The sequence below is a fragment of the Diadema setosum genome, chromosome 2 (genome assembly GCF_964275005.1).
Source record: "Diadema setosum chromosome 2, eeDiaSeto1, whole genome shotgun sequence".
Classification (NCBI taxonomy): Eukaryota; Metazoa; Echinodermata; class Echinoidea; order Diadematoida; family Diadematidae; genus Diadema; species Diadema setosum.
In genome coordinates, this window is record NC_092686.1 from 30,615,234 (window position 1) to 30,638,959 (window position 23,726).

Below are 23,726 nucleotides of genomic sequence, written 5' to 3' on the forward strand. Positions count from 1 at the left end.
CTTGCAACATTTTATTAGTACACTGTGATCAAAGTTTTCTTTAGTTTATTTTTATTTTTTTAGATTTGGTCATTTTCCAAATCAAGTTTAGTATTTACAGTTTTTGAGTATAGACCCTGTTTGTCAAGATATGTTTTGAATGCCTTTAAACTTTGACTTACTCTCTACATATGGAACCATGCATATATTTAAGCATCAATTCAAATAGAAAGACCCAAAATTTGGTGGTATGATGCTCATTTCATCAGTCAAGTGCAGCAAAACATCAGAAAAGTGGATTAAACTTTGGGTTACACCGGATGAGAGCAGCTTTGCAAACTGCCATACGCGGTATCAAAGGAACCAGAGTCTGTGGAATGTTTGTCCACAACACCATTCCTCACACCAATATGACAGTGTTGAAGTCCCCTCCAGCCAGCAGCATTTAATGAATGATTTTGATGAGCTCCAACTTCCTCTTTGTCTCTGAGTTCTCCTTCCTTCACGCCCTCATGGCCATTTTCCACCATACTGAGGCTGATCCACGCATTTTGTGTGAGATCTCCGTCAGCGGGGTTCACTGGGCAGAAGTCAAAGCCTCCTCCATCCACCTCCTCAAACTCATCATCACCCAACACCTCCTCCTCCTTCCTGCTCTCTGGAGCTACCGAAAAACCAGAGTCATATAACTCAGCGGGGGAAAGTTGTGGCCAGTGGGCCAGGGCATTTTCCACTGCCCGCCGCTCCTTGGTTGAAATCTTCCCAGAGATGTAAGGCATGATCCGCGTGAACGAATCCTCGTCGCGCTCCATCCCCAGCAGGTACAGGCACATGCTCTCCATGTCGGCCGGCAGCTCGTAGCGCAGCATCTCGTTGAAGATTCGCGGGACGTCCCGGCCGGACGACTCTGCCGAGAAGAAGGCCACGGCGTGTTTGCTGCCCCTGTTCCCCGTCTCCCGCTCGTCCTTGGTCATCGTGATGAGCCGGGTGAACATGTTGCCATAGGGTGGCTCGGAGTGCAACTGTTGCCGGCTCTCCCTCTCCTCCCTCCACAACCTCTTTGCCGATTTGGAGCTAATCCAGAGGATCTTCCTCGCTCTCAGAATAACGTCGTCCACCCACTTCTCTGCTCCCTTCCTGCCGATCTCCAGAGTCTGCTGGGAGGGCAAGATTGGCTCCACGCCTCCGTACGTCTTCAGGAATAAGGCCGTCTTCTCCACAAGTTTGACAAAGTCGCGGTTGTCTTCCGGATAGGCAAACAGTACAGTATTACTGGCTGGTGGGATTAGGCACTCAGTCGGTCCTGCAACGAAAAAACAATATACAAAACATCTGAGACAAGCTCTCATACGATATACACACCTCTTTGATGATTAACAAGTTCCCTCTCTTCAAAGGAAGTCATCTTCATTTTGTGACCCTATTTGAAAACGTAATCTAGAAGTGTCCACATTTTTCGTTGTTGTTCATAATTCATTGATGCCAAAGTCTCAAATCCTGATATATTCAACTAATCATTATTTTGAAGCTTGGAAGTTTGGAAGTTGCCATTCCAGCAAAAGTTGCTATCCTAATATCTTTTATGAAATGGGGCCCTGGTCCAGAGGCAAACATTTTGCTTAATCCCACTTCTAGGAAATGGATCTATCGTTTCTTTGCTGATTGTGAAAAGTGAACAGAAAATCGGGGCAAGGTTCATTTATCTTTTCCTCTAATTTTTGAGGACATATTCTGAAATGTGGCACACATGCCTCCTCCATTAAGCAGACACAATTATAGTCACCATTGATATCTTGCTCCTCTTCCCCGGAGTTAGGATTACGAACAGCGTCAGGAATGGCCATTGGGGGATGGCATGTGACTTTTTTCCGGTAACGATACAAGAGGACAAAGACAATAACGACAGTCGGCGCAATGCAGACGACGACGATGACGACTACTAGCGAACTGGGGAGTGAACTTGATGGAGCTTTAGGTGTTGAGACTGTTGGCACTACATCATACAGTTAGCGTAGAAGAGATATAAAGAGAGAGAAAAAAATGACAGTTAGAATATGTTATATGAAACCAGTATTTCAAAATAGCAATTCTATCATAATAAAACCAGAAGGTGATATATTACGTCATATATTTATCAAGTTTAATTTTTCACATGTGGGGACTTGCTGACGATTTTGCAAGTGGTTAAAGTCGCAATAGTGGAGTGGAGTAAAAGAATGGAGATATGTATGCATGCATGTCACATTCATATCAAGATCACACTATATAGTTAATAATTTTGCGAGTTGTTAAAGTTGCGAATGGCACATGACTCACAATATTTGAAACAAATAACCTCGCAAGATATATGGCATATACAGTACCTACATCCCATTGAGAACATGAATCTTGCACTGGCTTCAGGGCTGAAACGCAAGTGTTCCATAACTGGTGCATGCAAAATGGCTGCCAATATGAATACTTGTGCCCCATCTAACATTTAAAGAGGTTGTAACATTATCTGTAACACTCCAGTCTCAATCACTTTCATCCAAAAAGGTAATTTCAGCATAAAGCTGATACAAACAGCCCCCACTGTGAATGTATTTCTCATTAGAGGTAGATATAAAAGTCTAAAATTCAAGGAGAAATTGTTGCTTATTCAAAAAAGATAGAACAGTCTTTATGAAGGATGGAAGATTCCTTTGGCATGTTTTATGTTTAATCATATCAAACAATATTAATCAATATATAAAAAAGGTGATTTTTATCAATTTATGGTATATAAAGACTCATGACGTAAACTTTGATAGAAGAAATGATAAATAATTAGGAGAATGAGTAAGTTAGGCTGTCTTCATCAACAGTGACAATTGTTAATGTGTGACATTCAATCCTCTCCAGTATTTCCCTCTACAGAGAGATAGTAACAAAGCTTTAAAATGGTTTGCGTACCTGTATTTTCCTGTTATTGTTTTGGTTTCATTATTTTACACAATTGCTTCATTCTGTGTAAGCTGAGGATTCCTCACACACTTGTTTTTGTTTTTCTGCAGTTAACACTGGCTTCAATATGAGTGCGCCAATCTGCTAGTGCTCATAGATGGCAGGCTCACTTGTAATTATGTTATAAGATGAAACTGATACAAGTTTGATACAAAATATCATCCTACATCAGCCTTAAGCATTAAAATTCAAACACTAATGTGAGTAGGGTATACAATTTATACAGTACTTTACTCTGCCCGAAATAAGAATGCATGCAAGCCTATATCCTATACATGCACAAAATACACATCTTGTCTATGAAAGAATTATCTCATTACATAACTTTTAACACACATAAAGTGCAAGTGTAATAACATGAGAGTCCAAGGTAAAATGTTTGTAACATAATCAGAAAGAGGATTACATAATCTTGATTCAGAGACAGTAAGCCTTAACCTTAAAGATGATCTTATTGCCCACAGGATGAACACATAATAATGCTAACAAAGTTTGTGCTTTAATAGAATATTGGCAAACAAAGCTGCAGGTGTATTATAGGCGGGGTTGCAAACACACCCATGCAGGATCTGTTGTTCATGCTCATCGTTGATCCTGGTGGGCATTGGCACTCGAAACCTCCCTCAGATGTGACCACGCACCTCCCCCTGGGACCGCAAATATCAGTCTCCTTGCAGGGATCCTCTGTCAAAGAAGATGTATGGCAACCAAAAGCAATGACAATCATGATTTTACCAAAAGACAGTTGTCAGTGTACAATGTCCACCATTTGTTTGTTTGTTTGTTTGTATGTTGTTGTTGTTTCATTATCAGAGCAGAGTATACCCATCTGTGTATGCAAAATATAGTTTGATATACCTCATTGCAACTCACTATTACTAACAGTCAAACCTGTCTGTTATGGCAGCCACCCAAGGGATCGAGACAAAAAAAAAAGTGGCTGTCATAGACAGGTGGCCACTTTAGACAAGTTCTCTAACATGCTTTTTATCTCTGAGGGAATTGTTTTCAGTGGTCGTACTATATGAAAGGTGGCCACTATTACAGACAGGTTTAACTGTACCTTAAATGTGCTGGGTAGCAAGCCTTCATGTCATGTTTCAGTTGATTGTGATCACTTTCAGAGTTCGATCTACCTCTCTCTCTCTCTCTCTCTCTCTCTCTTCAAGTACAGTGCACTCTCTTTATAACAAACACGGCAAAAACGAAATTTTGGATACAAAACAGTAAAATTCGGGGCCCAAAATTATCATCAAGACTGTTTATATAATATACTTTGTTTGTTTCACATTTCAAAATGAAAGAAAACTGTTGGTCTCTGAGGACATTTTCATAACTTTAAATGACACCACCAACAATAACAACAACAACAACAACAACAATAATAATAATAATAATAATAATAATGATAATAATATAAAAATAATAACAAAGTAAATAATTATTTCAGCTTACCAATACATGACTGGTTGTTCAGATTCATCATCCAATCAGGGCACTGGCATATGTAGTCCCCCTCATTGGTAATGATGCAGGTGCCCTCTTCTCCACACCTGTCTGGTTTCTTACAGGGATTTTCTGTGTAACAGGTTACAGAGATGTAAAGCTGTAAATCTCTTGTCAACTATTTATTAACCTAACCTATACCCACTGCCACCTTTGCACATGCAATAGTGCACATATCTACAGCCATGCAATTGCACTTGAAAGTCTCCTCACGTGCTTTGGAGTTGTACCAGTACATCACTGGGAATTATGCATGTTCTCAAGTTTTGTTTTGTCTTTTAAGGTGTAGATTTTAACAAAACCGCACAATTGCTAATCACAACTTTCCTCATGAAGAGCTCACTCTCAATAAAAAGAAAGGGCAAGGGCAGAAAAGGTTGATATAATTACAGTTTCAGTTATCAAAAACAGAAATGAAGAAGATCAAGAGTTAGTCATCAGTATTAGCACAATAAACATCAATGGATGTGGATGAAGTGTCATTCCACTGACATTAACGTATGAAAGTTTTGGGGTCAATTCTTCAGCAATACAACCCTTTCATACTAATTCCCTACTAACTCTTTATGTGCCATGGTGGAAACCCCCTGTGTGCCACGTTATTTTGCGACAAGAAGGTAGCCATGCTTTGAGAAAGAATTCTGTTTTTCCAATTTGTATAACTTCTACAAATTTCTGTTAGGATGGGCATAAAAGTAGGCAAAGTTAAAGAGGAATGCCAAGCTTCTTTTCGATATATTATTGTATGACGAATCTATTTTCAATTTTTCTTTTGAATGACCAGTTGCTACATTAGTATAAAGGCATGACTTTTGCATATAAAACCGTGACAGAAACTTAGAATGTACGAGCAAATCTAGTTGGGAGCATCGCTTGATAGTCGATCTCCACATAGAATGCAATCCGTATATAAGAGGAACAAAAGCACGAGAAACGCTTCCATTGTGCCGCGGGATTAGCAGTAATTAGCGGTTTATCGATCGGTGTTGGCGGCTTTGTTTGTTGAGCAGAATATGCGAAGTTGGCAAGCCGTCGACTGAGTCGGACGTGCGAACGTGGCACATAAAGAGCTAATGCTGTCACTGTATAGGTGAGCATAGGACCAAATATCTCATGCAAAGTTTTTTTTTTTTTTTTATTCCTTTTATACCAAAAAAAGACAGAGAGAGAGAGAGAGAGAGAAATTAAGTTAGGTGAATATTCATGTACCAGTACTGGTAAATCACTTGAGGTGATGAAATTATAATCTCCTCTTTATAGTTGAAGATGTGGTTGCTATGAATATCCCTGATTCTTGCATAATTTTCATAATTTTCTTTCTTCGGGTCAGATCATGATCATGATGAGACTCAATTCTACCATTTTGTTCGTGCAATCATACTCCGGTAACGAAAGTAACCTTGAATTTGGTGTAAACTTAAACTTTCTGTGATCAATTCCTTCTTCATCAGTAAGCTTGTGGGGTTACTGAAATACTTTAGTGGACGTATATGTTCTCCACTCTCTTGCCCTTACCTTTCAGTTGCAGAACTGGCCCTTGTTTAGATGTGGAACCTCCCAATCTTGAAATCTATCCAAACAAAGCAGGGATGCATATGATGATTAGGCCAAATAAAAGTAAAGCTCACACATGCTAATCCCTATATCAAAGGCATAATTTACCATTTGCAGATGAAACAAAAACCCAGTGTTAGTGCTTTAAAACAGTTCTAAAATGTGAGTTAGGGATAGAAACAACCACTGTAAAGATTTTAATCTGTATAATCGATGTAAACAATAATTATAATAAAAATGTTTCCAGACTAACCGTCTACAGTTATGGATTATTTAGAAAAATACTGATATCTCCTTATATTTTAGGTTGTATTGCGAAAATTTCATATGGTGATGTTTTGTGATTCAACAGGCCTACACATATGCATCAAATGCGTTATCTTGAACATTTTTAGATCACTGTTCCCAAAGGTAAACAGGACATTTAACAATTAAGATATAGCACATGAATGTCCCCACACCAAAGATTCAAAGTTCCAATCAAAGCCACCTGCTGTCACTAACAATCATTTCAGATGTAGGCTTTGACGCTTGAAAGATCTTCCAAGATTGTTCTCTATGTTCTGTACAATGTCAACGCATATCCCCTATGAATATATGTGACCGTGCACCTCAAAACGAACATAAAGTCGCACACACTGATTTTGTATGAGGACTGAAAATAAGTGAAATGGGTCAACCTAGCCGAACTTGACTTTTTCATATTTTCTGAAAGAGCGGGTCCTCTTTTACATTATGCTAAAATATGGTATCATAAAACGGGCAGGAAAGTGTGTTTTTTTAGCAGTTTATCTCGAACATTTTTGGTAGAATAGTGTGATTAGGTGTGTCTTCAGAATCCCTTTTTCATTTCTGAAAAACCTTGTCCACACTCTTCACTTTCAACTCTAATAACTTTTGAAAGGATAGTGCTACTGCTTTGAAAGTTGGCATTAATTATGGACAGAATGTGTTAATGAGGCATGCTTAATTTCAATTTAATCTGAAAATCTCTTCATTGTTGTTACTCTGGTGGTTTACTTCCTTTTTTTTTTTGTCCCATTCATTGCACAGCCAGCACAGTGTGGTAAAGATTAAGCGCTTGAATAGACACTGTACTTCAGAGCCTCTTTTCTCAGTTCACACTTTTCCTGAGTTTGTGCTTTCTTTCCAATATTTAGATAGGTTAGGAGAGTCCATTTGATTTGAGTTATACATCATTTTAAAGCTTAAAGTCTGCTCTTTCAGGATATGGTCTTAACTAAAAATTCATGTCTGGCGACTTTTTGTTTGTTTTGAGGTGCAGGGTCACATATAAAGCACACAAACACAATGGCTATTAAAACCAATGTAGCAAAACCCCCGCATCATACAACAATGTGTAGGTTCATTATGGTCTGTACCACAGATAAACTCAATCATTGCAAGTATGTAAAGGGAGACAAATATACAGGATATGACACAGACAAGTCCAAATAAATGTTGAATTTGGTGTTTTACACCAAGCAAGTGATAAAAGCATTGCGAAGCTACACACAATGGTATAAAGCTTAAAGCTTAATTATTAAAGTGCACTGCCCATGCAAGTATATAAACACACACACACACACACATAAATTGTACACACACACATTTATACCTACCAAACATTAAATTTGTGATTTCAGCACTTAAAGGACATAACTTTATCAACTTTATCAACAGGAGGAAAATTAGAAAAATTGAATGATACGGTTTGACCAAAATCAGACATAACATAATAAATTTGGGAAACTCTCAAATTCTGCTTATCTTTTTCATAGGAAATACTGATTTTAGCTTTAGCTACATATGCAAATGAAACAAGGTGATGTCATCATATCCCACAACTCTCTCACTGGCTGGGAGAGCAGTGACTTGCTGCAGGTGCTCTTGCTTTTGAAGCCTAAAAACATACGTGTCGTCATAGTCCACACATAAGGGTCTAACGTCAGCATTTATGATTACTCCCGGAATAAACATCAGACTGCTGTGAATTTTATTTGTGCCTCTATGTACATAGTGTGTGAGATCATGCATGAGTAGTGACTGCATGGTGTTTCCACAATAAATGACATCTATAAGAAGCCCAGGGAAATACCCAAAAATGGCTTCAGTGTTTCTCTGTGAAATAGTCGATGCTGCTGGTGTTCGTTTAAAAAAAAAAAAAAAAAAAAAAAAAACTTTACATCCTTTTAACAAGGAGATACAGTGTAATGAAGCACAAAACCTAGTAGAAGCATACATTCTGATGGGATTTATCAATATGCTACCATTATGGTTCATTCAAAAAGTCAAACAAAGGAGGACTCTCTGCTCTATATCTTTCTGAGCTCTCTGTTGTGTATACAAGATGTTTGTCTTTTCATTCAAACAAAGGTGCAAAGAGAAGGAATGGCCTTTCTGAGATGAAGAACGGTCAAAACAAGGAAGTGAGAATGACAGCACGCATAGGGCAAAGCTGGGAGGTTGTGAAAGCAGTTATTTTTCAGCAGACAGCTGGTATCAAGCATTTATTTCTTTCATCGAATCTGTCATCGTCAAGAGTTATAGCAGTAGGTGGATGACTGCATGGCAGCGATTATGAGCAATAACAAGCTCATTGATGATGTAGTTTATGAGTATAACTGACCAGAAGGATTTATGAGGTTGTATCCTTGATTCAAAACATTGAGCTCTGAAACCTTAAAGTGAAGGAGGAAAAGAAAGAAAATATTAAGATGCTGGTTTCACCAAACAATGACATGATTTTGCTACTGATGTGAAACAAGTTGGGGGACAAAAAAAAAAAAATAACAATCGCGCAGTTGCAAAGTGATAATTTACAACCCCTTTCTAGCCCCCCCCCCCTCCCCCCCCCCTGTAAGCATTGTCAGATTTCTGTAAAACAAAAACAAAATAATGAAAGAAATCATTGTATTTCTGTCTCAGCTAATGTTTAAGAAAATCTGAAGAAAAAAAATAATAATTTAACTTGAAGATTTGGAGGCTATGACATCATCATCTCATCAAACAAGCAGCACCATGTCGTTGCAACTAACATCACTGATTCATGAAAACATGAGAAAGGCCCCAAACATTTTTTTTTTTGAACAGTTGAAGTCTGATTTTGATGAATTTTGTACAAGTTTATCCCTCTGATTATGCCATATTCATGAAAGAAAAGTTGAAAATGGATTGTAGCAAATGTGTCTGACTGAAAGGAGTCTTTCTTGTGAGATAAAGGATTTACAGCACGACAAACTAGATTTTTTGCAACTATTCTCGGCCAAACAGTCTATGCTGGTCTATTTTGCCCAATGAGCCAAAAAATATTTGATGTTGTCAAAAAAAAAAAAACACACACACACACACAAGAACAACAGACTGATGGCAACAAGTTTTCAAGGTACTGCGTCAAGTCATATCAGACTTGGCATTATAGACCAAAGAGCAATGGATGTGACATTCAATAGGGGAACCATAAATGTAAGAATCAGTGTGCATGCCTGGATGAGAATGAATTGACTGTTTGTGTGCCACTTTCCAAGTCCAACTCAGTTGACAGGATACCAATTAAGTTTGCATCTTTTACTCAAACACTCACCCACATACACACAAACCAATAATTGAATCACAATACTGTAAAACAAGACATTTTCACATACGTAAAATTTTTACAAATTTCACAAGGAGCGAAGATTTGTAAAATTAAAATGCAGGTTAAAGGTTTTATCTATGCTAAACATTGAATGCCTGTGGCAATTTGTGAAAACTTCAAGTGCAAAGAAAGCATCACGCATGATTCCATTTCTAACACGATAGAGTTTGCTATGCATGGCGTCTGAATTGTGGCATTTCACGCATGGATTCTGATTTTCTGTTGTGGTTGCATCTTCACCAGGCCATGCCTCCCGGAACTATGTATATGTGGCATTCATGACCAAGAATACAATCTTTCAGTCTGTTTTGGGAACATGTCTGAAAACTGGCCATATGTGCCAGAAAATTGTAGAAAATTGTAGCACATTGTAGCTGAGTCATAAGATTTATATCACGGCAAAGCTAGCTTATACTTTTCTCTACAACTCTGTTGTACTCTGTTTCTAGGCAAGCATAAAATAAACTCTTCTATTAAACAAGAGACCCGGGGGTCACGCGCTCACCTGAGTATCACAAGTTCACCTTCCATGCATTCCTGCAGACTCTTACCTGAGAACATTGCAAACTTATTTAATATTCATTAAATTAGGAGGTTTGGACCCCCTGGGGCCCCCAAGGAAAGCATGGTGCCCATTCAAACACTTTGAGATCTTATCCCTATGGGAATGCTACTTGATAAGTTTGGTGAAAATCCATTACCGGTATGTTGTTTTCAGCAAGAAGATGAAAATTTAGGTCCGCATTTGGACCCCCCCCCCCCCCATCCCATCCCGCTTCCATGGGTTCCAAGGGGGGGGGGGGGCACCCCTGATTCTCCCATGAACAAACTTGAAACAACAGTCATCAATATACTGACTCATTGTATTAACTTAGCTCAATCACTTCCAGTTCTAGAGAAAATCTGTAAAGATTCCTTACAGGAGGGAGAGGGGGGTCCCCTGGAGCTCCCTAGGTGGAGCATGGTGCCTATTTGATGGAATTGAGATTCTATCCCCCTAGGGATGCTACCTGCCAAGTTTGGTGAAAATTAGTGATAGGGTTTTTAAGAAAAAGATGAAAATTTACAATTTCGGTCCAAATTTAGGCCCCCTGGGGCCCCCCAAGTGGGGCATGGTGCCCATTTGATGGAAATGAGATTCTTTCTCCCTAGGGATGCTACCTGCCAACTTTGGTGAAAAGTCATTATGGCATTTTCAAGAAAAAGATGAAAATGTACAATTTGGGCCCCATTAGGACCCCTCCAAACCCCCCTCCCCTGGGTCCCAAGGGGGGCACCTATGATTCCGCCATGAACAAACTTGAAACTACAGTTATCAATGTACTAATTCATAGTATTAACTTAGCTCTATCACTTCTGGTTCTAGAGAAGAAGATTTCTTAAGATTCCTTAATTTTGGGGGGTTGGGCCCCTCTGGGGCCTCCCAGGTGGGGTATGGTGCCCACTTGAATAAATTGAGATCCTATTCCCCTAGAGATGCTACCTACCAAGTTTGGTGAAAATCGGTCAAGGGGTTCTCAAGAAGAAGATGAAAATGTAAAAGTTTACGCACGACGGACAACGGACAACGCACGACGGACGCAGGAAGAAGAGCGATCGCAATAGCTCACTTGAGCCTTCGGCTTAGGTGAGCTAAAAAAGTACAGATGGCCTTCAAAAACAGAATGTGTTCCAAAAATGATCATGCATTAACAGTTCCACATGTGGAAGGAAGGGGATTTACACCCAGGGCACACAAATGAATGGTCAGGAATTGACAAGCTTACTATGACTGTTATGTTGCTCCCAGGAGGGGGCTTTTCTTCCATCATATTCAAATCAAAGTCAGCTGCCAGTATTCCAGACGTGTTGTCGCGTCTCTCCTGGAATTTCATACAAAAATTTACAGTCAATGCAGACAAGGCTTCTATACATGGTCTATTATAGCCAGCTACAATGTAGCTGGGAGTCTGAAGTATGATCTACTATTATAAAATCAAAGCCCTGTTTCACTATATATTACAAAGGGGAAAAAATGCACTCTGAACCTGCAATTCACACTCCACTCTATTTCTGTAATGTACCAGAATTCATGGATTGTTTTTTTTTTTTTCAATACAGCCTATTTACAGTAACAAACCATTCTGTTTACCTGCTCTTGTCTAATTTGAAGGTTTTTTTTTTTTATGTTGGGCAATAATTCACATAGGATTCATCAGTTGTTACTATAGGTAGGGCAACTTCTACCAAGCTTTTGCAATTGTTAACCGGTTGAAAACTAGTCCCATGCAGGTACCTATACTTGGGCAGGTGTCCATGGGAAATGTATGTATTTAGCAAAATCAGCTTGACCTCAACAGGTTAAAGGTACTAGCCCACATTTGCAAACCCACGAAAATCAAAACTACATAAAACAGGTCCAATATGACTTCAAGTACAAGTTATAACAGTAACATACCTCACCTGTCGCTCTTTGTCTATACCATTCGATAAAAGAGAGAAAATCATCGTTTTAAAATCAATTTCCAAACCAGGTCAACCCGACCCAAAATCGAATTACGAGCGCGGGCTATAGCTACGTACATTGTACATGTAAACGTACGTGGACCGGAGCTAGCAAGCGTTATACGCATGCATATACGGATTACGGTGCATTTTCATTTATTTTTATGAAAGTAATGGACTAATTGGAACGAAATTTTGCACAGGTGTTACTGCAATCATACCCAAACTCCATGCTAACTATGAGACCAATTGCTGCAGGTTTACAAATGTGGGCTAATACCTTTAAAGGCAATCTGTTGTGAACAAAGCATACACAGACTTTGAATACAAAGAATTAAAGGTCTATTCATGACTCTTTTGTGTTTGTTTCTGTAATGGTGAGTGACCAACATGATAATAAACTGCTACAAATGTATGCATCAATCTCCTTGACTTCCTTCAGTCTGATGGAAAAAAAAAGAAGAAAAATATTTTCGGGCATATTCTGAGTATATATTTTGAAATATCACACATAGTACATGTACTGCAGGGAAAAGTTGCATGGATATCAGTTAGCTACATAGAGGACCATAATTGGAGTGTCTGTAATTCACAAGCAGAAATTGAGGGTGAGGAAGGCTCATTCTTAATGTTTTAGAAACTTGTGGAACTATACTTACAATTTCTTTCAAGAGCAATTCTACACTACGTTCAAGATGGTTTTGCTAGATTGAGTAATATATAACACAGAATGGTAGAGGTTTCATTAAAGAAAACCAAAGACCAAATATAATGTGGATTGAGTGGACGCAGTAACATTAATATAACACATCAGTAAAAGTTTGAGGAAAATCAGACAATTGATTCAAACATTATGAACTTTCGGTGCTACCATAGCTGGATAAGGAGACCATTACACTTCATGACATCATGATGGACAACAATGTAAAGGAAATATAAAGAACATTTCAAAGTATCATAATAAAAGAGTGCTGGACTCACCTCTTTCAAAGAGAAGGCAAAATAGCATTACCCCTAACATTTGTCAGTAACAAGCCGATGAAATGTGTACTTTTCATGAATTTTTTTTTTAATTCTTTTCATATCTCTATTTACGTTATTGTCCATAATGACGTTATACAGTAGACTAGTTTCCTTATCCAGTGATGACAGCACCAAAACTTTAAAAATTAAAAAATTCTGAATTGATTGTATGATTTTCCTCAAACTTTCACTGACATGATTTATTAACATTGCTGCTTTCACTCAATCCCCATTATATTTGGGCTTCGGTCTCCTTTAAACTCTGATTCAAAATTTTAAACATACTGAAATTTGAACCCACATATTTTCACCTAAAAGTAATACTTTTCTCGCAGCCTCGTGTTGCAAATTAGTTGAGGTAATGTTGTTATGGTCACACAGGTTAACTAAATTGTCACCAAATATCTAAAATCTAAATCACAGCAAGACCAAAAACATAATCTGTATGATTTTTTTTTTTCACAACCAATGGGAAAGATTTTAGGTAATGATATCACCTCAACTAATTTGCATATGTACTTTGCTACCAACATTACTTTTTGGTGAATATGTGTGAAAATAATAATTCCACAACATTCCGATTCCATGTCCATGCACTTTGATGAAAACTTCTCCCAACTTGTTTTATTTGAATCTGCCCCATTTCATTAAAATCACAATGGGAACATAGTATAGAATTACAATCTAAAAATCATTTATTTATAATTGTGAGTGAAATATTGCTTACCAGAGGAGGGATTGATTCAATATAGTCACAGATCTCTCCATTGCACATAAGAATAACATAGTAGGATTCAAAGTTGTAAGCCGCAGGAGCAATGTCGAAGGTAACATGCAGTATATCAAATCTTGGGAATTCCTGAGTGAGGGTGATTGTGCTAGGCTCCCACAGTTCTGTGCAGGCATGCAAATTAAAACAGAAAAGACAAAAAAAAAAAAAAAAAATCAGACCCGGGGGTGGAGCACTGGATTGGGGATTTGCTTTCTTATTTTGGGCCATTATGAGAGACACATATAATTCAAGAATATTTGTATGCCCAAATACCCACGACATTTCTAGGATGACAATTTCAGCACTAGACCTATTTCATCCACAGGACCCAAAGAATGATATCTGTCTTAAGATACCTGAGGCTGAGGAAAAATAAGAAAGATGAAGCCCTGTAAATTTCTCTTTAGATTTTCTTCATATCATGGTATAATTATCACGTCCTAAACTGCTGAAGAATCCCCAAATAGAAAGAATAGTATAAGGAATCAACCACAACTTGATACTGTCACTCATACATTCATAACTTTAGAAGTGATATATTCCTCAAACTGTCACCATCATCATTAAATCACCATCAAACTGCATCTGACAAACTGTCTTGTCAGCAGATTTGGGGTGATTCCAGAATTGGCAGCAAAACATGTGCAGGCCTTTTGTTTTGTTTCTTCTTCTTCTTTTTTTTTTTTTTTTTTGTTTGCTTGTCCATTTGGGTCAAATGCCCATTGCCATCCCTCCCCACATGCACAAAAAAAAAAAAAAACTAGATTCGCCCCTGTTGCATATATCCTTGTGCATTGGTCATCACAAATTACTATATGTGACCGTGCATCTCAAAACGAACAAAGAGCCTCTTTTCTCAGTTCACACTTTTCCTGAGTGTGTGCTTTCTTTCCAGTATTTAGATAGGTTAGGAGAGTCCATTTGATTTGAGTTATACATCATTTTAAAGCTTAAAAACTGCTCTTTCAGAACATGCTCTTAACTAAAATTTCATGTCTGGCAAATTTCTGTTTGTTTTGTGATGCAGGGTCACATATCATCAGCCTTATGCCAAAAGGGCCTTAAAGAACTTCCCCTGTTATGCCAAAAGGGCACTAATAGTGTACAAAGTCTACAAGCATTAAGGGCCTTTTGGCATAACAGGGGAAGTCATTTAAGGCCCTTTTGGCATAAGGCCGACAATATCATCTGCTGAGAATCAGAAGGGCACTATCGCATCCAAATATTCACAACAACAAACAATCAATTTTCATGAAATAAAAAGTCAACTTAATCCAAAGTGGGTAGATTTATAAGCATTTTTCCAACCGTTGGATAAAATAGTGCCCTTGTGGATTTGTTTTTTAATATTTTCCTAAAAATGAAAATAATTTAAAATTAACACTATGATATACAGACTTGTAGAGGATATCAAGCTCTACAGTGTGATATCAATAACTCAATACCTTCAAAATTGCAATAACGCCCTTCTGGTTCTCAGCCAATAATATTAACATAAATAACTATTATGACACATCCAGTGCATACATTGTAAGTATCTCTCACAGTGAACTTGAAGTGTGATTGATTACACCAATGAGAGCTTTGATTGTTGTCTGAATAAAAGTGAATAATTAATTACATTTATAATATATCAAGAAGAGGAAAGTAAGCTGCAGATCCTCAGAACTTATCAACACATCAATCATCTCATTACAGGCAATCTCCCCAGGTATGGCACTTGTGTTTCATGAACACAGAGACTCCAACCCCAAGCACCTTCTGATCTGGAGATTCTCCCGCCCGAAACCCCTAGCAAACGGGAGACTCCAAGTTGATGTGTGCGAAGCGCGAAGTTCCTAGGGTTTTAGATGTTCTCTGGTGCTATAAAAACATACGATAGCAATAAGTAAGAAATGCTTTCCACCGGGAGACACAGAGCCAGGGCGGGAGAAATCAAATCTCAAGCGGGAGAACGGGAGATTTTGCAAAAATGGGCTTTCGGCGGGAGATCTCCCGTCGAAAACGGGAGAGTTGGAGTCTCTGTGAACATAAAATGGTCTGGCAGCTAGGGGATTTCCACATACTTCACAACATGCAAACTGGCATGTGGTTTTAGTGCCACAATATCGCACAGTGATTAGGTCTGCAAAATAGCTGTCTAACAAACATCTTTTGCGTGTACATGGCTGTATGTGCATGTGTGTGTTAAAGCTGGAAAAAAAATGTAATTACGTTTGCGGAAATGCAGTGAGGTACTGAAGGGAATTTGAAAAGGTTTCAGAGGGGATTTTTCTCTTCTTTTGGGGTGGGGGGTGGGGAGGGGAAGGGGATAGCAAATTTTTGAATGAATCAAGAAGCACTCAAAGCCAGAAAAGCTTCATTGTTCAAACAGCTCCTGCATGAATTTACTCTACAAGGCAAAAAAAATTTCCTGATTCGTGATTACTTCAAGGACTGTAAATGTGAGAGCTGTAGATTATATGTGATTTTTTTTTTGTTGATGGATTAGGTAAAAAATGAGAGGATTTTGTTTCTCAGTCATTCTGCAGAATTTGTTGTTCATATAAAAATTTGTCTGCAATTGTCCCTTTGGCAAATTTGGTCACAAAGGCCACTCAAATGTGACTTCATTTAAACTGTGTTTGAAATTGAAGTAGCATTTCTGTTGACTTTCAAAACTTCTTTCTAATTGTGTGAAACACAGTTTTGATCAAATCACTCCTTTACATCACAATGCATTGCCAGTGGTGGATCCAGAGTAGGGCACACCCACTTATATGTCAAAACAGAAGAAATAAAAATCTATTTGCAACAAATTACAAACTGTATTTGTAATCACTTCATAGTAAACTGCAAACCATCTACAAAACATGGTTTAGTTTCAAAACCGTATTTCCAGTCAGAAAAGTTTACATTAAAAAGATCCTTACACCTTCTTACCTAGTTCGCAAAAGTGATCAATCCAGGTCCTGTTCTTGTTTTTACAATCTAGAGACAAACATATATCATATATTTTAGGACAATTTTTGTGTCTATTCATTTATTGTCATAAAATATTCATCGGATGAAGAATGACTTCCTGATGTATACATTTCAGGAAGGAATTTATTTTCGTGATTTCAGTAAACAAAGCAGTACTTGATATTTCACAACTACATTTCATAACATACATATGTGACCCGCTACAACAAAATGATCCTAAAGACATGTGGATTGAGTGAATGCAGCAATATTAATAGAACACATCAGCAAGAGTTTGAGGAAAATCGGACAATCCGTTTAAAAGTTATGAATTTTTAAGTTTCTGCTTAGTCACTGCTGGATGAGAAGACTACCACAGCTTGTGATGTCACATGTGTACAACGATATTAAGAAAGAATAAGGAAAAATCAAGATATTTCCACTTATCTCGCATAATAAAAGAACACTGGACTTCCCTCTTTCAGAAGGCAAGGGGTAATAATATTACCCTGAACACATGTCAGTGACAAGTCGAGGAAATGTGCACCTCTTTCAAAAAGTAAAATTTTGTGAAATTTTCTTTATATTTTCCTTATATCGTTGTATGCATGTGACATCATACACTCTAGTAGTCTTCTCATCCAGCAGCGACTGTGCAGATACTTTAGAAATTCAAAACTTGTAAACGGATTGTCCGATTTCACTCAAACTTTCACTGATGTGTCCTACAAATATTGCCGCATTCACTCAATCCACATGTATATGAAGGTGGACTTGTCCTTTAATAGCTTGAACAAGTGGCTGGCCTAATCTGATTTTCAAATCATAGACAAAATGTGAAAATAAGGTCATTGAACTATTTAACCATAAACTCTCATCAAAATGAATACACTAATAAACTGTTATATTAACCCATTGAAGACAGGCTGATTTTGATAGAACACACATTTCCCATAGACACCTGCCCAAGTATACTTGGGACTCATCTGCAATGGGTTAAAGTTTCTGTCAATCATTTAATAATCAATAATCCACAAACTGCTAATATTTTGGTTGGAGCTTCATTATTTCATTTTTCTCCTGAGTTTCAACCAACTTTTAATATGCTTCGTGAATCAACCTGTTTCATATAATATCTAAACTTCATGCAGAGAACTTGCAAGGTTCCCGCCCTCAATTGACTAAGATCCTTAGACCTTGCACAGTTGATTACCAAATGTGATGTATTTTACCCTGGGAACAGTTTGCGAATGCATGGAGATTTAATTGCACGATCCCTTAGTAAAGTAACATGGCTTTTGCAATGTTCATCAATTCAATTTAATTCAATACAATTCAAATCAAATTATTCTATTTCAATATAAAGTACTACAAAGCAATATACATGATGTTTACATGAGTACCTAATATTTTAAGGAACTTTGAATCACATGAATTTTAACAAAATATGGACCCAATATCATAATAATATCAACTTTGGTTATTAGATAAATACATAAGTAATCAATACAATGCAAAGGGACAAATAAACACTTTATGATTATGTGACGAAAATGAAACAATGATAGCATTTTATATTTGATCTCATGACAGGCACTATATGGCAATTAAGACACAGCAAAGGAAGTAAACATACCAGGAGTTTGTACTCGCTTCTGCGTCAGCTGGTCGTCATCATAAACACAATTCTCTGTCATCCGAACCGGAAATGGGCGTATTTTCAATATGTATGATAAATGAGGTTTCACATCGCAGAAACAGTCGAAGTGAAATCTTTTCTGCAGAATCAAACAGAACAGACACATGTCATCAGAATGTGGCCTATTTCATGTAATTGAAAACAGCAATTTTTTTTTTAGACTTGCAAATGATGAAATCAATATTCCTGTCATTTTAACTGTCACTTACAGTTCTTCACTTTACATCTAAAAGACAGCTACAGTGATTAACAATTCTCAATTTTCCTTCATCTTGCTATGACCTAATGCCTGAAAATGCCACTGGTTCATTTTGATAAAACCTTTATATAATCATGTACACAGAGATAATCCACATTTTTATATTAATAAAAAATACAAAGTTAAATTCAGAAAGACTTCTGACAGTGCTGCCCTCAAGAATTCAAACAACAATATTTTTTGGACAAACTTTGCATACCTACTTGAGCATACCATTTTCCCCAACATTTTGGCTTCACTAGAAGTCAAAATGATTTTTCCCGCATTGTAAGTGCGATGCGAGTTTACAGTAGTGCAGCATAATAGAATGACTTACATTTGTACTTCTGGCACGAAGAGCTGTATAGCTTAAATCCGTGATGAATTCCATTGAGTAGAACTGACATTTATGTGTCCCAGTCCGCTGCAGCCAAAATTCTATTCTTGTTGGTAGCGTTCCACCTGAATGGAGCATGAATTATATTGTTATTGTTTTATATTAACTTTTTAAGTGCCAAGTTCACATGCCCCACTCAGTTGATGGCGTGCCAAGATTGCAAATTGTACTTGATTGCATAAACCCGCCAAAACTGACCAAGAAGTCGCCAAATGCCACAGTACATTGTAGGCATTTCTCGCGATTTCAATCCTGTCACTCGTAGCTCACATCTTATGAGGTGACTGACTATCAAGTTCTATTCCGACTGGATTTGGGAGTGAATTTTCCATCACTTTTTCTTTGCACAAAAGTGATGTCTCTACATCTCTAGAGTAATGCATAGCTACTGGGCATTTGACAGAAAAACAATCATGGATTTGTCATCTGATTTATATTAAAGCAAGCATGACATTTTCTCTGCAACAATGCTAATTACGTACCAATGGTAACTAAAATCTGTAAAAGTTATAGGCCCTACATAGATTTAAAAAACAGAATGTCTTTCCAAAGCTTGACCACATTGGCTGTCTCAGACACAAAAACTCTGAACCAAGGAACAAATATCTGACCAACAGTGAACACATTGGCCCGAATTCCGAAGGTGGTACAAATGAAACCATGGTTTAAACCATGGACAAAAACCATGGAGCGCCATGTGTTGTATGGAATATTTTGTTACGAAATCAGTCATTTTGTCGATGAAATGACTATTTTGTAACGAAATGACATTTTGTAACTAAATGAACATTTTCGTCCACGAAATGATAATTTCGTTAACGAAATGGTCATTTTGTCAACGAAATTACCAATTTCGTAATGAAATATTCCGTGCGACATTTGGTGCTCCATGGTTTTTGTCCATGGTTTAAACCATGGTTTCATTTGTACCACCTTCGTGAATTCGGGCCATTATGACCTAAGAAGGAGCAATAAAGTGTAGAAATTGAGTGGCTCATCTCTTTTAATACTCTGTTCCGGATGTCAAACTTACTCCGGCGATTAATTTCAAAGGTGATGTTGAGGCAGGTGATGATGCGACCGTTGGTGGCCACCATGCCATAGTACCCAACATTAACAGACTGCAACTCTTCTGCCGGCTGCTGATTATCTTGCAGAGTTCCGCGTCTCTCACATAAATCTGGGAAAGATTGAAGATAATGCCCAGGGGAAAAAATGATGCTCATTACAATGCGCAGATGTGTACTTGTAGCTTGACAATGAAATTACCAGCCATCTACATATGTATTCTATTTATATTATGCACGTACACAAACAAATTGAATATGCATACATAAGGCAATTACACTCACACATATTATAAGCACACTCAAAAAAGTACATGGAAATTTTATCAGTATTGTATTACTTTATAAGCTGTTATTTTCGCATACAGATATTTTCGCAAATGAGGAGGTCATAGACATTTTCGCGAAATGACGCCGACGCTAACATAAATGCGCTATTACCCTAGCGCATGGAGACATTTTCGTGTGTTGTTAAATTTGCGATGCAACTGAGATTTGCGAAATTCGCGAAAATTAAACTCTCGCAAAAATAACAGCTTCATGTTGCATGGACATAAAACATTTACTGCACACTCAATATGCACTCTTGAGTTACTTTCTATTCTCCCTTCTCTTCTACTGTTTGTTGTATAGATGCTCACACTGTATGTCATTTGTGTCAATGACACTTCATTTTAAAGGGGATGGCTAGTCACTGATCAGTGGGAATCAGTGGGAATGTTGGGGGATGATTGTTCCAATTCTTGTGGGATGCATTTAAGAGTATATCTATTGTTGAATGAAAATTATTTGCTTCAGAATGGTCTCATATTCGAGTAATGTAGAGTTTAATAGTTCCAGGCTAGCATGCCTCTACAGTGACGGGGCATTAAACTGCACATAACTTGAATATGAGACCGTTCTGAAGCAAATAATTTTCACTCAAAAATAGATATATAATGTACTCTTAAACGAATCCCACGAGAATTGGAACAATCATCCCCCAGTATTCCCACTGATTCCCACTGATCAGTTACTAGCCATCCCCTTTAAAGGCATAATTTACCATTTGCAGATAAAACAAAAACCCAGGATTAGTGCTTAAACTACTTCTGAAATGTGACTTAGGGACAGAAACAACCACTGTAAAAATTTGAATCCGTATAATCGATGTTAAGTATTGTAAAATACATAAAATGTCAACAATAGTTATAATAAGAATGCTTCCAGACTAAACCGTCTACAGTTATTGTTTATTGAGGAAAATACTGATATCTCCTTATATTTTAGGCTTTATTGCAAAAATTATATAGCATATGGTAGGATGTTTTGTGATACAACAGATCTACACATATATATGCATCAAATGTGCAAATGTGATATCTTGAACGTTTTTATAATCACTGCTCTCAAAGGTAAACTGGACCTTTAAGATAATGCAGTAGCTGGCTTTCAAGATGCTGGTCTCTTGCATTTTCTTCTCTTTATCAAATGCAATTATTTCCATCCCCACCTTTTTTTCTCTCTCTCAAGACTATGAAATATTGTATTTTACAAATCAATTGATCTATTGGGGCACATATCTCATGTATCAAAAGCCTTGTTGGTCAATCAGATTTCACTTAACAGAAATTAAAGACATCATTTATCTCTCGCAAAGACAGGTCAACAGTATATTGCCATCAGAACTATGCTCTATTAAACTAATTAATGACATATGAATATGATGAGCCATCAACCTCTCTCATTGGCAGCTGTATACTGTAAAACATGATGTTTTCGCAGCATGAAATTTTCGCGAATTGGAGCCAATGGCCTTTTTCACAGCATGAAATTTTCATAGAGTGCCTCTGACATTCAGTGCTTATAAAAAATACTCGTTGTGTAGACAAGAGCCTCTGTGTGCATTTTAATTTCATGAATCTTGGCTCATGCGAAGTTTGTGAAATTTAAATGCAAGCAAACATTCCTCATTTTACAGTATCCATTTGCTCATAACACACAAGTATACCATGCACTTAGAGGCTCTAGCTGAAATCATAGCAAAAATGTTTGTTCCTAAGCAAGACATAATTTTACTAGCAGCTCGAAACAAGCGGTGTATATAAAATAATGACAACATTCAGGGTACCTGGTACAGTGCACTTGTAAATGAACATCTACATGGTGTGTAGCACATTCTTACCCATTGGCATTATGTTTTCAAAATTATCAACTTCATAGCAATGTTTAATTTGGTCACATGATGCCATATAGACCAATAACTGAACAGGCCAGATTCCATGGATGCGGGACATTCCGAATGGCATGTGGAGTTTGCGGCCAGGAACAGAGTCCATTGATATTTGAGAAATCACCCACTACTGTATTGTTTCCACAGATGAACGAACATGTATCAAATCAAATTCATTGGCTTTTGTTTCCTGCTCAATCCAACCTGTGATACAGTCCGCTTTTGATGCCCAGTTCTCCCACAACATAACAGAGCAAGTTTGCGGACATTTCAAAAGGGATGCTTTATTTCCAGTTTCAATCAACCTCAGCATTCCATGTGAATGTAGAAAATACAAGCCCAATAGTTTAGCCAACTTGCTGCCAGTAGTGCTTCCTCTTGACTGCTCAAGATTGAATAGTGACTACAAGTGGTGATGAACCATGTCAGAAATTTTCCTAACAAGAAATCTTTCTGCTTTCAGTATTTACCAACCCCCCCCCCCCCCCCCACCCCCCATGGGAATGGGCTGGTGGGGAAGAATCACAGGGTAATATTTTCCAAAATAATCTGTTTTCATAAAACAGTTAATACTAAGTACCACTGTGAAGTTTTACAAAAGTTGTACAAAGATTTAAAAGTCTATGAACTCATCTTGCAATGACTATTGGGGAAAAAAAGAAAGAATCTATATCTATGAAAGGATCATAAACTTAGCATGAAATTTGGGAAACTCATTATACATGTACATGTGATACCCCAGTACATCATCATCCATTAGGCATTACTGTTTCAAATTTATGCAACAGTACTGATCACTGTCTTTGATAGAAAGTTTATAAAAGGTTTGGTGTTTTGTTTTGTTTTTTTGTTTTTGGTTTTTTTTACACACCCAATATTATGAAGCAAATTAAGTGAGGAAAAAAAAGGAAAATGAAGAATCACTTTGTTAACCCAGATCACATACGTAGAATCAGGATTACTGGATATTGCAGGCACTGCAGTCACTGGGGACGTGGGGGGAAGAGTTGGGGTGGGAAGGGGGTTCAGCTACAAACGTAGGCCCTATGTGAACAACCAATAACCATGAGCATTACCCCTTATTCCCCATCCCAGATCCCCCCCCCCCCCCCCACACACACACAATAAAAAAAAAATAAAAATAAAAAGATTCTGTGGCACCCGTAGCAAACCAACACAGACTACTGTGTATACTGTGATGTATGGTCATAATCTAAACATATTCTAGCA

At 37.6% G+C, this 23,726-nt stretch overlaps 1 protein-coding gene across 1 annotated transcript in view; it reads right to left on the bottom strand.

The window, feature by feature from the left end:
• Positions 1–290: 290 nt before the first annotated feature.
• Positions 291–23,726, bottom strand: part of LOC140244017 (uncharacterized) — a 37,295-nt gene continuing 13,859 nt past the window's right edge. Inside the window, exons 3-10 of the mRNA XM_072323674.1 lie at positions 20,251–20,397; positions 13,896–14,062; positions 11,428–11,523; positions 5,986–6,040; positions 4,420–4,542; positions 3,523–3,648; positions 1,763–1,972; positions 291–1,282 (exon numbers count right to left, since the gene is read on the bottom strand). Of these exons, the coding sequence (XP_072179775.1) occupies positions 291–1,282; positions 1,763–1,972; positions 3,523–3,648; positions 4,420–4,542; positions 5,986–6,040; positions 11,428–11,523; positions 13,896–14,062; positions 20,251–20,397 (1,916 nt within the window). The remainder of the gene's footprint in view (positions 1,283–1,762; positions 1,973–3,522; positions 3,649–4,419; positions 4,543–5,985; positions 6,041–11,427; positions 11,524–13,895; positions 14,063–20,250; positions 20,398–23,726) is intronic.